Source organism: Leuciscus leuciscus, assembly GCF_965113295.1.
Source record: "Leuciscus leuciscus genome assembly, chromosome: 3".
NCBI lineage: Eukaryota > Metazoa > Chordata > Actinopteri > Cypriniformes > Leuciscidae > Leuciscus > Leuciscus leuciscus.
In genome coordinates this window covers 50,340,365-50,356,286 of record NC_138727.1, presented here as the reverse complement: position 1 = coordinate 50,356,286, position 15,922 = coordinate 50,340,365, and the positions used below count along the sequence as shown (strand labels likewise).

Here is a 15,922-nt window from a genome sequence, read left to right as displayed (position 1 = left end):
AATGTTAGGCTGCATAGATTACACTGTAAAAAAAAATCTTAATTTTACAGAAAATAACTGTGATTTTTTGACGATCATTTTCTTTAATTTTAAATTGTACTCAAAACACTGTAAAATTACAAATAATATCTGTAAAATAAAAATTCAGCTGTTATTTTAGGTATTGTGACATTAATGACAAATGACAGTAATTCACATTTTTTATACAGAAAATTGATTGTATTTTTCATACAGTATTTTTTCTGTTTTCTTAAATTACATAAAAATGTATGTAAAATTACAAATATAATCTGTAATTTAACAGAAACAAAACAGTTAAATGATAAAATGGTCAAATGACTGTCAGCTCCCCAAAAAACTGTAAAACATCCTAAATTAAATAAACTGAAAAACACTGTTATTTTACAGGTATTTCCTGAATAATCGTGATCAAATACCTTCATTGTAAAAACAAAATGTAAAAAAAGGGTCAAATGACTGGCAGCTGCGGCTACCAAACAAAAAGCATAAAATTAAAGTAAAATATGCTAATAAAAAAAAAAAACGAAAAAACACTGTTATTTCACAGGTATTTCCTGCATTATTATGATAAAATACCTTCATTGTTAAAAAATCGTTAAAAAAAAAGGGTCAAATGACTGGCAGCTGCGGCTGCCAAACAAAAACCCTAAAATTAAAGTAAAATATGCTAATTTAAATAAAGTGTAAATAACTTAAGTGTAATAAATTTGATGTCACCATGATTGAGATCAGTGTCTGCTTTAGTTGGGCTCATGACCCTTGTATTTTTAACTTTAATTTTTCTTTGGCTGCTTTAACTGTGTATTTCATACATGTTTGTTATAGCAATAAATGCTAGAGAAAATATCAGATGATCTTGGTCATTCATTGATGATGTTAAAGTCATCATATGCTGATCTGATGATGTGTCAGTCAAATCTCTGAATATATTAGCATAGATTACATAATATGTAGATGGAATTTAGCTTTATACAAAGTCTATAAATGTCATAATTTTTCACATAACCCTTGTATTATTGTGGTATCAGTATTATAACAATAATAAAAAAAAAGATATATATTGTACAGAAAAAGTTTTGAGGTGGTTCATTTTTTTAGTAGTATAGAGACATCAAGAATCAACATATGAATTTCAACAATGGTGACAACCAACAAAGCCTTTTTGTGACTTTATAGTAATTCCGATTTTTTTTCATTGTCACCATTGTTGTGATTCATACGCTGATTCTTGATGTCTGAGTGAGTCTATGTGATCCTGTCAAAACATTTTCTGTATAATGACTCCATAAAATCTGAGTATCACAACACTGCAGGATCTTCTATAGCAGTTTTTGTCATGCAAAATGAACAACTAATATTTAACGACTTAATCAGATATTTCACTTTAAGTGGTATTAATAAAGCAGGACACTACATGATGACTATTATCACTAAAAAGTGACGAATATCATCTGATCTGAGTTTCTCTTGGACTGCTACAATTACAAATATGCATCAGAGACACACAGTGAAAGCAGCCAGAGAAACATTAAAGATAAACACTAAAAGTTCAAGAGCCCAACTAAAGCAAACACTGATCTCCATCATGGTGACATCAAACTTTATTCTTTTCAATAAAACTTCAACTTCTAAACCTCTGTTAATTCTCAATAAGAATGTTAGTATGAAAGAAATAAAGTCTGGATTGTAATAAGTGAAGATGCTGAGATCCTGAGAGATCTGGTAGTGTTTAATGTTCTGTTGGGGTTTAAAGTGTTTCTGTATGGTGTGTTTCGTGTGTCACTATTATGTTGAAGAGTAGAGCCTGAGCTTCAGTTCAGGATGAGCAGAGAAACACTGATGATATGCTGCATGTTGCTTTATTTAACTGACAGTAACTGTGTAGTTGCTGATGCAGTGACGTATAGTCACAACAAATCATGCATATAATTAACTGCGTGTTTTTCATTAAAAAAATCAGAAAATAAATGTGAAATAACTGTGTTTTAACTGTGTTTCTGTTAAAAAAAGATTAATGAAGATCTCTGTAAAAGTATTTTCCACTTATTTAAATTAGGATATTTGACATTAATTTTACGGTTTTTGTATGGCAGCCGTTGCTGACAGTCATTTGACTGTTATTTTATGGGATTTTTTTTACAATGCAGGTGTTTGATCGTAATAATTCAGGAAATAGCTGTAAAATAACAGTGTTTTTCTGTAAAACATTTAAGGAAAATTTCTGTAAAAGTTTTTTGCACTTCATTTAAATTACAATATTTTACTTTATTTTTACGTTTTTTGTTTGGCAGCCGCAGCTGACAGTCATTGACCGTTTTTTTACGGTTACATTTTTTACAGTGTAGTTCAGCTGGAACCGGGAGCACTTCCCATAAATCCTGATGTACTTGTTACATCATAAGAAGAATGGCGTCTACGCTAATATTAGTCTTTCTGTTTATCTCGAGGTTTACCGCAGTCCGCCGGATCCAGGCCGTATCCAGATCCGATGAAGGACCTGCACCTGGACGTGCAGAAGCGATGAAAATTCTGTATTATAAATTTTTAAGGCCAGACAAGTGTTGAGGGTTGGTTTGTAAAGAAAGACTACACGCCTGCACACATATATATTCAAATAAGCATACCTATAGACTGAACACGTAATACGCATGTGCACGCCATCAGCATTCTCACAGGTTCGCGTTTTTTAAGTTTGCCCAGAGAGAACTTAAGGGTTTTCTGTCAGAACGGTGTCGTGTTAGCGGCCCCTAAGTTAATAACTAATGATCGTTGCGACGGAAGTGAATCAATCAAAACTAACTTTAGCTGGACAATAACATTATTCTAGAGCTGCTATAAAGCCAAAACAATCTCTGTTACTTGAATTTCCTATTATCACTGTAAAGCTGATTTGAAACAATCTATATTGTTAAAAGCGCTATATAATTGAAAGTGACTTGACTTGACAATTAAAGCTTGAAGGTGCCGACTGTCATTATATGAACAAGAGCCATCAGGACATTTGATAAAATATCTCCTTTTGTGTTCCCACAAATAAAGAAGGTCATCTGGCAGATTCAGTAACATAAGAAAGTGTGTGATGTGTGTGTTTGTATGTTTCTGTGGTCGATTTCTGAGAGTTCAGTAGTTTTACCTGTGACGTCAAGCTGAACTCCAGGAATCCCCGTCCATTTTCCCTCCGCTTTATCTGTAGTAAATCTGCAATAGTAGATGTGTTTATCAGCTTCTGTTACAGACGTCAAAGTGATGCTGGAAGTGTTTGTATCTTCTCTGTCACACTGAATCCCTCTTCTCTTCTGTGGACCTGAACACAGATCAGGTGATTCTCCAACAGTTTTGGTCCAGAAAGCTGTTCTGATCTCATGACCATCAGGATATGTTAAAGTACAGGATATTTTCACTGTTGATCCCTTTAATGCACAAACATATGAAGGGCTGTAATTCACTCCCTGATCCTGCTGACCATCAACCCCTGAAACACAGAAATGAGGAATGAAGAGACTTTCAGGTGTTTTGAAGAAATATACAAAAAATATCTTTTCACTTTTGATATTTTTATGTTAGCTGACAGTAAAACACTCACATCCGTTTATAAGTGTGAAGAGCTCAATCATCTTTTGTTAAAATATCAGTATAGTGAGTGAAACTGAAGACTCACCCGCAGTCATGATCACTACGATCAGAGGAAGAGACTTTATGAGAGACGACACCATAGTGACTTCTGCAATCATAAAACTGACAATTATGACATTATGAGCATCATCTATACACAACATCACAAACTCTATTGATAAAGCACATGATGATTAATAATTCACGGCTCATTGAAGGCTTGATGTGAACTGATGATGTTTCTCATGTCAGGCCTCGTGTGTCTAAAGAGCTTCACACAATATTTACACATGAATCTACAACAGATATTGAGCTTCTGGAGTTTCAATCACTTCATCAAATCAACATTCACCTAAAACAGTTTTATAAACATCAATCGTAGCTCTACTGAACTATTTTAAATAAGAGCAAAATGGTCTTACCGCTCTGAAGTGTCAATGTTTCAGTGTCGACGGCCAAATGAGGAAAACATCCGCAGTTTAAGGCGTCAAACGCTGCAGTCTTCACATTAAATATTGTGCAACTAAATGTTGGTCTTCCTCTTTGTGGTTTTATGAGTGACCGTAATCTCAACTACACAAGAACAACTGGTGAAGAAAGTTAACGTCTCAGATGTCAAACACACACAAGCTTTACATGTATCTCTGTAGAGCTCAGTATTGTCAGATCTTTGTGAGAGAATATGTGAAAGATGTTTGCTTTGAGAAAGAACAGTGTAAAGATGCTCATCATGTCTGCAGGAGCGTCTGAGCAGCATCTTTACAGCTCTTAGTTTCACTTCCTCTTTCTGACACAAACTCTGTGTTTAACACATGAAGCTCTGGACGACACACACACACACACCCACATAGCAACATTGTGTTGGCCCAGATCCGGCCCACATCTGGCACACGTGGAAAGATGATCTGGCCCACATGCAGCGTGGACTTACGGCACTTGGGTGGGCCACTCCTGTTTGCCAGATCTGGGCCACAAGCAGGCCATAGCAATTCCACATGTCAGCCAAGAGCAAAGAAATAAACCAGAACTGGACCTTATCTGAGCCACAAAATCTGTTTATTAAATATGGAGTCAGTCATCGCAGCCTTAATAAGCCTGTTAACAAGCAGAATCACTGAAGGAAAGAAGAGAACAGAAAAAGAGACGAGCAGAAACACAAGAACTACAACTGACTTCAGCCACAGCCTGAGATGAAATCAACTGAAGAGAAAAGAAGACATTAAATCTGTGAAGATCTCAGCAGAGGAGGATTAAACAACTCCACAAACAGCATTACCAGCTTCACTTATTACTAACCAGACTGAATTTATTTCTGTCAGACGTCTACAAAAGTTTGCATTGAGAATTAACAGAGGTTTAACTCGAATGTGTTTAATTCGAAGTCACCATAAGAGTGATTAATGTTTCCAATCCGTGTATCATTCGTTCAGTCGTTTTTTGAATTAATACTGAAAGTAGAAACATTTGAAAACGGTTCCTTTTTCCAAAAAACGAAACAAGAATTCAGCTGGATTTTTCGTTTTTCGTTCTCAGTTAGAAAAATGAATAAACAGCTTGAATATTTGATTTCTACACGTGGGCGGGAATTAAACGCCCATTTCCTCTGATTTGTCAGCCGAAGATCAAACTGTTCCGTCATCAGATTCTTAACGCATTTATTGCAACTACATTTAATCTTTTTCTCATCAAACCACCAGATTAACGAATGTCTCGACACAACCCGTACCGGGGAATAGACTAGATGGGGCAGCATGAGATCCAGCAACATGAGCCCTTACGTGTCCTTTACCCGTACATTTAGTACCGGTTCTCCACAAGGGTGTGTGCTGAGCCCTTTACTGTACTCCCTCTACATCTATGACTGCAGCAGAGCCCACCACAGTAATACCATCATCAAATCTGCGGACGACACAACAGTGCTTGTGTAAAAAAGCCCATGTTCAGTTTGTGTTAATTTAATATAAGGGCTGTGCAGCTATTATGTTGGTCATTGATTTGAATGTGAGGAGGTGTGGTTTAATCTGAGATTGCGCGAGACTGGATAATTTTTTCCTGTTCGGATCCTGAGGGAAAGCTGAGGTCCCGCAATCTTACCTGTAAAGTAGTAAAATAAGATTGATTAAAATCTCTTTCTGCAGCGCCTTCACTTTGTGAACTGCAGGATTTAATATTTGTGCTCTTGATTGGCAGCGGATGGTATTAAACTTCACGCTGAAGTTTTCATAGTGACGATTCTTGAATGTGCATCCTTTAAGATTAACCATATTTGAGAGTCATACATCAACGAGATAAATACGGAGTAATACACTAGATTTATATACACCTGCATGTATTATCGCGGAGGATTCATCATACATCAGGGGGCCTGAGACTGCAGCTCAACGACCAACTCCACATCGCTATTCGGACATCTGAACATCTTAAAGAACTGTAGAGACTAAACCGGACTGTTGCAATCATTGTTTTCATTGCCCAATCACAAGACCAGCTAACATCTGTGTCCTTAAAATTCAATCCTGTTGAAAAGATGCATTGTTTATTTTATTAATTATTTTGCGCCGGCCTACGCTCTTCATATGTACATTTTCTTTGCATTTGTGTAATCCTTTGATGGTGAATATGTACACAGTGTATTTGATTACTGTTATTCCACAGTCTTAAGAGTAAAATAGTACAATTTAGTGCAACTGCCTGCTCTTCATTACTCTCGTGGCCATTGGACATCAAAATGTGGTAATCGACCCTCTGAAACGGTTGGCATCGTAATAGTAATTAGTGAAATACAGTTCCTTTTGTACAACTTAGACTTATCGAAGGTGGTGATGAGACAGACGAGGTCCAGAAAATAACATCATGGAGTTCAGTCAAACAACCTGACTCTAAACATCTCAAAAACGAAGGAGCTCATCATAGACTTCAGGAAACAGAAGGCGGAACTGTTTCCCCTTAACATCAACGTGGACTGTGCTGAGATGTTACATTTCTGGGCACTTTTATCTCTGCTGACCTCTCCTGGACTGCAAATACTACAGCGGTCATTAAGAAGGCGAGGCAACGACTACACTTCCTGAGACGTCTCAGGAAAAACAACATGGGTGAAAAGCTGCTGGTGAATTTCCATCGTTCTTCCACTGAGAGTGTGCTGACCTATTGTCTCATAGTGGGATATGCTAGATGCTCTGAGGCAGATAAGAGGGGGCTTCAGAGGATCATTAACACCACACAGAAGATCATTGGATGACCCCTCCCATGACTGAAGGACATGTACAACTCTCGATGCCTCAGTAGGGTTGAAAACATTTTAAAGGACTCCTCACACCCCGGGTTTAAATGGTTTGACTTGCTGCCATCAGGCAGGCGTTACAGGTCCATAAAAATGAGGACAAAAATATTAAAGGACAGTTTCTTCCCCAGAGCCATAACCATCATGAACTCTAATATGCACTGATCCCTCTCTGCTACATACATAAATATACACATACAGTCTCAGGGTGCTGTTTTTCTTTTTTTATTCTTCATTTTGCAATTCACATTTTTAGTGCAATATATTTTTTATTAGTGCAATATTTAAAACTGATTACAAATTTATTATTTTGTATTATATGTTTAATATTTGTGTTGTATGTAACATTGTTTGTTTTGTTGTATATAATCCAACACTAAGGGACGCACTTCATAATTTCGTTATACATGTTTATAATGACAATAAAGGTAATCTATTCTAATCTAATATGACATCAGTTAATCAGGCTATTTCATGATGATTATAAAGCCATCAACAGATAACCATCAACACCTGTTGTCGTTTTACTTAGCTTTCTTTGCTGCTGAAAATGTGTTTAAAAAAACACACTGGGTGCTTCTCAATATAACTCCTCGTCTCCTCGCTCCTCCGTCCTCCATCCTATGACCCGGAAACCGATCGAGCTCAGCCATCTTGAAGGACATCTCAAATTCTCTAATCGCACCGCGAGGAGTCGAGGATCGAGGAGTGAGGAACTTTCAGAGTCAAAAGTGAGGATACACGGTGGATCCTTTGCGGAAGTGTTTTATCGACTAAACACGCACAAATCAGTCCCCTTCACATCAGTCACAATCATTTTTATTTATACTTTGCCTTTGCAGTTTAACTAAACCACACATCTCACATTTTTCAACAGGGTATCTTGCTTTATTATTATTTATTATGAATTTCTTAAATAACCAAACTTTAACAACATAAGGGCAGATCCTTTGCGCGTTGATGATGACGCTGTGAAGTGATGCTCGAGTGATCAAGTATTCCAATGTATAAAAAAGCTTTCATTCAATTCCTCTGTCCTCCTTTTCTTCCCTCGCATCCTACAGGGGGAGGAGCTGAGACACGAGGAAAGGAAGTGAGGATGCAAAAATAACACAGTAGCAATAATACAATTAATAACAAAAAAACAATAGTCACAGCAGCCAAAAAAAGACATAAGAGTTAAGAGCACAACTAATGGAAACACTAATCACATAATCACTGTTATAGTGACTTCAAATGAACCAGAGTTAAACCTCTGTTAATTCTCAATAACAACTTTTGTAGACGTCTGACAGAAATAAAGTCAGCCTGGTTAGTAATAAGTGAAGCTGGTAATGCTGTTTGTGGAGTTGTTTAATCCTCCTCTGCTGAGATCTTCACAGATTTAATGTCTTCTTTTCTCTTCAGTTGATTTCATCTAAGGCTGTGGCTGAAGTCAGTTGTAGTTCTTGTGTTTCTGCTCGTCTCTTTTTCTGTTCTCTTCTTTCCTTCAGTGATTCTGTTTGTTAACAGGCTTATTAAGGCTGAGATGACTTCATATTTAATATACACAGATTTTGTGGCTCAGATAAGGTCCAGTTCTGGTTCATGTGGCATTGCTATGGCCTGCTTGTGGCCCAGATCTGGCAAACAGGAGTGAGCCGCCCAAGGGCCGTCATTCCACGCTGCATGTGGGCCAGATCATCTTTCCACGTGTGCCAGATGTGGGCCGGATATGGGCCGTCACAATGTTGCTATGTGGGCTACTGTGCTTGAGTGTGATGGAATACAAGGAAGATTTTCTCAATTCTGTTTTTCAAACCACAGTTTTGTCTGTCAGTTCTTTCCATTGACTGGTTTGTCTGGAACTTGGGGCAAATTCAAAACGCGTTTTTGCCCCCTTGAAGGGCACTTCGGGAAGGAGGCGCCATTTGTAGGGATTTTCCAAATGAAAGTGAACAACTGGATCCCTTCACGACGGGCCCTTCCACAAGGCCATCAGTGAAGGGAACTTAATTCATGTCTAAACAGTAAAACAGTCCCATAAATGTGTAAAGGTGAAATCAAGAGGACAGTGAGATGGGAACATGACCTGGGATGGACTCAAATCCAGGTCTCCCATCAGCATCAGGAAGCGGCTCCGATCACATGTTCTTTACTTGACTGAGCTGTAGATCACATCCTCAGATCTGGGGAGAAATTAAACAAATATGTTAATGTGGCATTTCAAGAGGTGACAATCCATCATCTCAACAACACAAAACAAGAGCTCTGATTAAGAATTGAATATGTTTTATTAGAGTTTAAATGAAACGTTTCTCACCTGTTGGCTTCAGACGGATGATGCGTCTCAATGCAGTCGTACTCTTCAGTCTTCATGTCTTTGTTCTTGAAGTGATGGACACTGGCATACTGAACCTCTTTAACATCTGCAGAGTCTGTTTCTGTTTGTTTCTTTGCGTTAATGTTGGAATACAGATCATCCCTCTGATTGGCTGATACTAGTGAATACAGTGGAACGTCATTGGTCGAAGCCGTTTCTGCTGATCTGTCAATGTGATCCTCCTGCAGTTTCATCAAATAAAATATCACACAGATATAACAACAGATCGATCATTCAGAAACACAGTGACTGTGAGTTACATGCGTGATGTTTTCCAGATTGTCTTCATGTCAAATATTTGGCAGTACATGATCTTGTAAGTCTTGTATTTTCTAGTTAAATATAATATCATTGTAGACATTGTCAGTGGTGGACAGTAACGAAGTAAATGTAATTCGTTACTGTACTTAAGTAGCTTTTTTGCGTATCTGTACTTTACTGAAGTATTTAAATTTGGGAAGACTTTTACTTTAACTCCACTACATTTCAAAGTCAAATATCTTACTTTTTACTCTACTACATTTTCAAAATCAGTCGTTCCTTTTTATTTATGAGTGGATAAAAACTTAACTGGTCAAACGAGCCACCTATCACAGTAGCCTACAACGTGCGCGCTTTGTTTTGAACTTGCCTTGGTGGTATCTACTAAGCGCGAACCAGAGCCGTTAAATATGAGAGTTGCGACCATAGACAGTAAGAGGTTGCGACACACACGGCTTGTTTGATTTGAACCGGCGCTGCACAGACCGATCAGTTTATGACATCAAAGTATAGAGCGAAATCGCGAGAGCAATTGAAAAGCATACAGAGCCGTCTACTCTCTAACCACTCTCGCGGTATTTTAATGTCATTCACCGATTGGTCTGTGCAGTGTGCCGTTTCAAGTCGAACAAGCCTACTGTGATCTCGCCGCCACGCGGTCACGTGATTCGTGTAGCTCTCAATAGTTCCAAACAATTTGTGTTGCCAATAATTTTAAGCGGGGCAGAGAGCAGCAGCAATTATCGGTAAATACTGACGCATAATGAACATTGCTTATTACCTTGACACTACAATTACTTGCATATAATAGCATTTTTTTTTCTGAGGAGTAGCAGAAACACTGCATTAATACGTTTTGGTGTTTAATTTTGTAGGGAAATCGGCTGCTCCCATAATGTAGTGTGTATATATTCAATGGCATTGTGCAGGTTTATGTGAATGTATCATAACATTAGGATGTTTATAATTATGACCATAGACGCTTGTGAAAAATATGTACAGTAAATACTGTAAATGTATTATACCTTATGGGATCAGTCCCCTTCCGTCCAAAATTAAACACACAAAAAATGTATTCAATTCAAATATATATATATTGACTAATTAATGTCATTTTATTAATAGATTGATGTGCCAAGAGTGACAGAGTCTTCACGTAGACTGAGTTAAGCAAGAGTCTTGTGACAAAAATTATAATAGGTAAAAAAATCATAGTACTTGGATACTTAAGTAAATTTGAAGGCAAATACTTTTGTACTTTTACTCAAGTGAATGTTTAAAGGCAGCACTTCTACTTTTACTTGAGTAATATTTTACCTTGAATATCTTTACTTTAACTCAAGTACATGGTATGTACGTACTTCGTCCACCACTGGACATTGTAGATTCAGGTATGTATTATTATCAAACTTGCCTGATTTTGTCTGATAACTTCAGCTCCACCGTCTCTCCTCTTCTTCCTGAGGAAACATGTTTTTGTTAGAAAGTAAAGAAAAGTAATTTATTTTAAGAAACATTTATTTTTTGTTAGTGGTTTAAGTTCAACAAATGTTGCATTTATGTTCATTTTTGAAAAGACTTTAATGCAGGAGCTGCTCAACATTCACTCACCTTATGAACACGATGATGATAATAATAATGATGATGATGAAGATCAATCCTCCACATCCCGCCACAATCCCAGAAACTGTGACCAGAGCATCTCTCTGAACCCCTGAAACAAGATGATCATGAAGATCATTTCACACGTGAGACAGAGGAAACTGAAGGAGTTTCTGATTAAAGAAAATACATTAGTATAAATTAATATAAATTATTAATTAGTAATATTAAATGTCTATTAGACATAAAATGTGACTTTCACTAATATTAATGAATCAGTTTGCACTCACATTCAACATCAATATAAACAGGAGGAGAGATCAGATGATGATTATTTCTTCTTATTTCACATTGATAGTTTCCTTCATCAGAACGACTGACTGACCACAGATGAAGCTGATTCACTGTTCGATCAGTTATTCTCTGTGTGTTTCTGTACCAGATGAATGTTGTTTGTTCAGGCAGAGAGCAGCTGCTTTTACATGTCAGAGTGACTGAATCTCCCTCTTTCACTCTCTGCTGTGTCTCCACCTGCAGGTCTGACACAACAACAACTCTCTACATCATCATCAGCTTAATGAAATCATGTTATGCCAATGTAAACCAGAGGCCTATACCTTCAGATAGATAGATAGATAGATAGATAGATAGATAGATAGATAGATAGATGGATAGATGGATAGATGGATAGATGGATAGATGGATGGATAGATAGATAGATAAACACTTTATTCATTCGCTAGGGAAATTCAAGTTTCCAGTAGCAAAAATTAAAACAAATAATAAAAACAAACAAAACAAGACAAGCTGCCCAATATACATAAATAAATCAATAAATTAAGCCCTGCCCACAGGGATTAATTAAAAAGCCGTATTGCCTGAGGGACAAACGCCAACCAGTGGGTGATGGACATTGTCCAAGATGGACAAAAACTTGCTACAGGTCCTCCTCTCTGCCACAGATGTTAATGAGTCAAGTTCCACAGCCACCACAGAACCAGTCTTCTTCACCAGCTTATCCAGTCCCTTTTCTTACTGCCGCTCCCCCAACATACCACAGCATAGAAGAGGACGCTAGCGATGACCGTCTGGTAAAACATCTGCATTAGCTTCTGACTGATACTGAAGGACCCGACACTGTCCCTTCCAGTATAGGGCATCTGTGTTCTTGTCCAGCCCAGTCTGTCGTCCAGCTGCAGAACTAGATCTTTGTAGGTCTGGACCACCTTCACACAGACGCCTTCGATGAACACAGGGGCCTTGGTCCCCTGGAAGTTGACCACCATCTCCTTAGTTTTTGAAGTTTTGAGCTGTAGATAGTTAAAGCTACACCACCTCACAAAGTCCCCAATCAGGGTCCGATACTCTCCCTCATCTCCATTCTTGATACACCCCACGATGGCAGTGTCATCAGAATACTTCTGCATGTGACACAATTGACCGTTCGCAAAGACCCGCCCCCTTTAGTTACTGTTGCTATGTCCAACAAGCCTCACGCCTCACCATGTTCTCACGCAGTGAAAAATACAGGCGCGGGGCGGGAATGGCAGCAGAACAGTCCCCATCGGCACCAGGGGGGGCAGGGCAATCCAATCTATTAAAGAAGTTATTAAACTGGTTGGCCCTCTCCACATCCCCCTCCACGAGGTTCCCATGCTTGTGATGGTCTTCATGCCCTCCCTCATGCTGTTTTGCTGCAACTTCTGCTCATATTTTCTTCTGTAAGCATATTTAGCCTCTTTCAATTGGACTTTGAGCTCCCTTTGTATGAATCTTCACTGTTCCTGGTCACCAATCATAGCTCTCTTCTTCTGGTTGAGGAGGTCTTTGATGTTGCTGGTGATCCAGGGTTTATTGATGGCAAAGCAGCGTACAGATCTAGAGGGAACAACAATGTCCATACAGGAGTTCAAGTAGTCAGTTGTACAACTAGTGATCCCTCAATGTCCTCCCCATACGCCTCTTGAAGCATTCCCCAGTCAGTACACTGGAAACAGTCCCGCAGGGCCTCCCCCGCCCCAGGAGACCACTTTCTGAAGGAACATGTGGTGATGGCTTGCCTCACAACTCTGGGCTTATAGTGAGGAGCAGAACCAGATTGTGGTCTGATCTCCCAAGTGGATCAATAGTCCTGTTTCTCAGGTGGAAGGGAACAGTCAACATACTGGCAGAAAGCAGACAGTGAGGAGTCCAGTGTGACATGCAAATCCCCAGAAATAAACATGAATGTGACCCTGGACCACACAACCAGTCACATTTTTTTTAATTGAGATTTATACATCATCTGAAAGCTGAATAAATAAGCTTTCCATTCCTTTTCCTGATGTTGTCACACTTTCGTGCGCTGCATGCACGGCGCCAGGATTCCAGTTTTGGATGGACCAGACCAATTGTGTGTGGGCCTTAAATTAAAAACGTTATCAAATCAACCTAATAAAAATGACTAACTAATATACTGTTATATTATCTGTGCTTACATAATAGAGATTTTAATAGCTTGATGCTCTTTAAATATTTTGTTGCATTTTAAACAGTTTCGGTGCATAGGACGGACCTATCCGCGATCGCTCTCCTTGGTTTTGACCAAAGAAGAGCGCTTTGCAATCTCCATTATGCATCATACCTGGCTGTGCTTTAGCGCATCTCTCTATATAAGGCCTATAGACTGTAGAAGTGGTCAGGAATCTAATATTTCCCCAAAACATAGTTTAGTTCTGCTCATATAACACGAGGCCGAATATTTAACAGTTCTGTTTAATTTGTTTAAGTTTTCAATAATACAGATCAACAACACTGCCCGACAGTTTCAATCAAATCTGGTCATAAGTGGCAATAGATCTGTTTGACAATTTCATACAACATTAATGTCTTTCGATTTCATTAACAACAGACTGAGCTTGGCTTATTATACAGAGAAAATGCATTTAAAATGTAGCCTAGGCTACTACGAGATAATAACTAATACAATAGAACTACCGCCAATTCATGGTCATCCACGAAGATTAACAGCTACATCCGATCCCGAACCTCACTGTCTGCTGAACTTGTGCAGAAACATCAAAATAGACATAACCAGCTTTTTAAAACTGTTTTGAAAACTCGACTGGTGCTGGGTGACGTCACCTCGCCCCATAGGATCCACAACTAGCCGTATTTAGACCTTGATTAAATAAATGCTTCGTTTATAATAGGGAGGACGTCAAAAGGGGGTCGCACACCGGACGAGAAGCGCAGCGCAGCGCCCAGCAACGGCTCGACCTTGTTCAAAATTCTACCGTGCCACAGAGCGCCATTTACATAGTTTTATATATAAATTTACATTATATTTGTCTCAAATCGTCATTAATGTATATACTGACTTCATTCTGTGCTGCAATATACATTTAGTTTTACATTCATTTACAGAAATCAGCTGCGTGGATGAAAACTGCTGATGTTATCGGATTTTCAGGTGATATTCTCAATTCATTCAGTTAACGGACGCTCTGGGGTAAAGTGTTCAGACTGCAGACTTAGCAACGATTGTATTTAATTGTACAGTATAATCATAACATGGTACAGGCATTATCTTAATGTCATAATGTCCTTAAACATAACAATATTGCTGGCCATAAACTGAGAAAGTGCGCATCCGGTGTGCGATACCTCGAGTTGTCCTAGACACGATGCTGCACTTCTCGTTGGGTGTGCGACCCCCTTTAAGCTATGAAACTTTGAAAACTAAACATTTAGACTATTTTGGCACAAATTATGAGCTTATTTGCCGATTTTTTATAATTATTGACAAAATGTAAAAAATATTAAAAGTTTTTTTTGGTTTTTTTTGAAGAAAAGTTTTGGGTGGGCCTGTTGAAAAGTGGGTGGTCCTAGGCCCGTCAGGCCCACCCCTAACGCCGTGCCTGGTGTTCTGATGTCACCCTCTCCATGACCTTGTTGTCCAGTTGACAGAGAAAGTTGATGATCAGCGTCATGGTGCCAGCAAAGCCTTATTGGACTGGTTTGGTTTTGTCAACTCTAAACTAATCCTGTAACCCTGAGTTTATTCAACTACCATCATAGTACGGTCCCTGCGCTTTACAGCTTCAGTCCTGAGGCCTGTTGCATGAAGCTAGTTGAACAAAGAGTAGGTTTAGAGTTGACAAAACCATACAAATCCAACCAGGCTTTGTTGGTACCATGATGTTGATCATCAACTTTCTCTGTCAACTCAGGCTTTGATACAGAGTTTAGGAGTTTAGGTGTGACATCAGTTGCGAACAGCCAATCACATGCTGGGAAAGAGTGAAACTGCGATTCATTTCTCACGAGAGAAGCAATGTGAATCACTTCTCTCTTCTGCAGATCATTACAAGATTGAAAAATTAAGAATTTAAACAAATTTACACAGCAAGAAGAAAATAGCTGTCAATGAAACAACAACTAAAAGAAAAATTCTTGCTATATCAGTGCAAGTAAAAGTTGTGAAGTTAGTTCATACAGTTGATAAGGGTATAGAGAGAATTGAACATTTAAAGGGGTCATGGACTGGATTATTGGACTTAACAGAAAAAAAAATCATAATTTATAAATAAAAGGCATTTTTCCAAGCCTGATTTTAGCCTCTGATTTGAACGCTCTGTTTGAAGGGGCGTGTCTGTGTGAGACTTCAATTTTTGCACCTACTAAATTAAAAAAGGTCAGAGAGAAAAATAAAGCACCATGGTACAACAATACTACGCATGTTTTAAAGAGAGAAACCCGTATTTTAGAGCGTAAATGGAAACAAACTAATTTAGAGGTCT

At 38.3% G+C, this 15,922-nt stretch overlaps 1 protein-coding gene across 1 annotated transcript in view; it reads right to left on the bottom strand.

The window, feature by feature from the left end:
• The window catches only part of LOC309493629 (sialoadhesin-like), a 343,044-nt gene that overhangs the window by 281,466 nt on the left and 45,656 nt on the right, over nucleotides 1-15,922 (bottom strand). Inside the window, exon 7 of the mRNA XM_082162774.1 lies at nucleotides 3,155-3,493. Within this exon, the coding sequence (XP_082018900.1) occupies nucleotides 3,155-3,493 (339 nt within the window). The remainder of the gene's footprint in view (nucleotides 1-3,154; nucleotides 3,494-15,922) is intronic.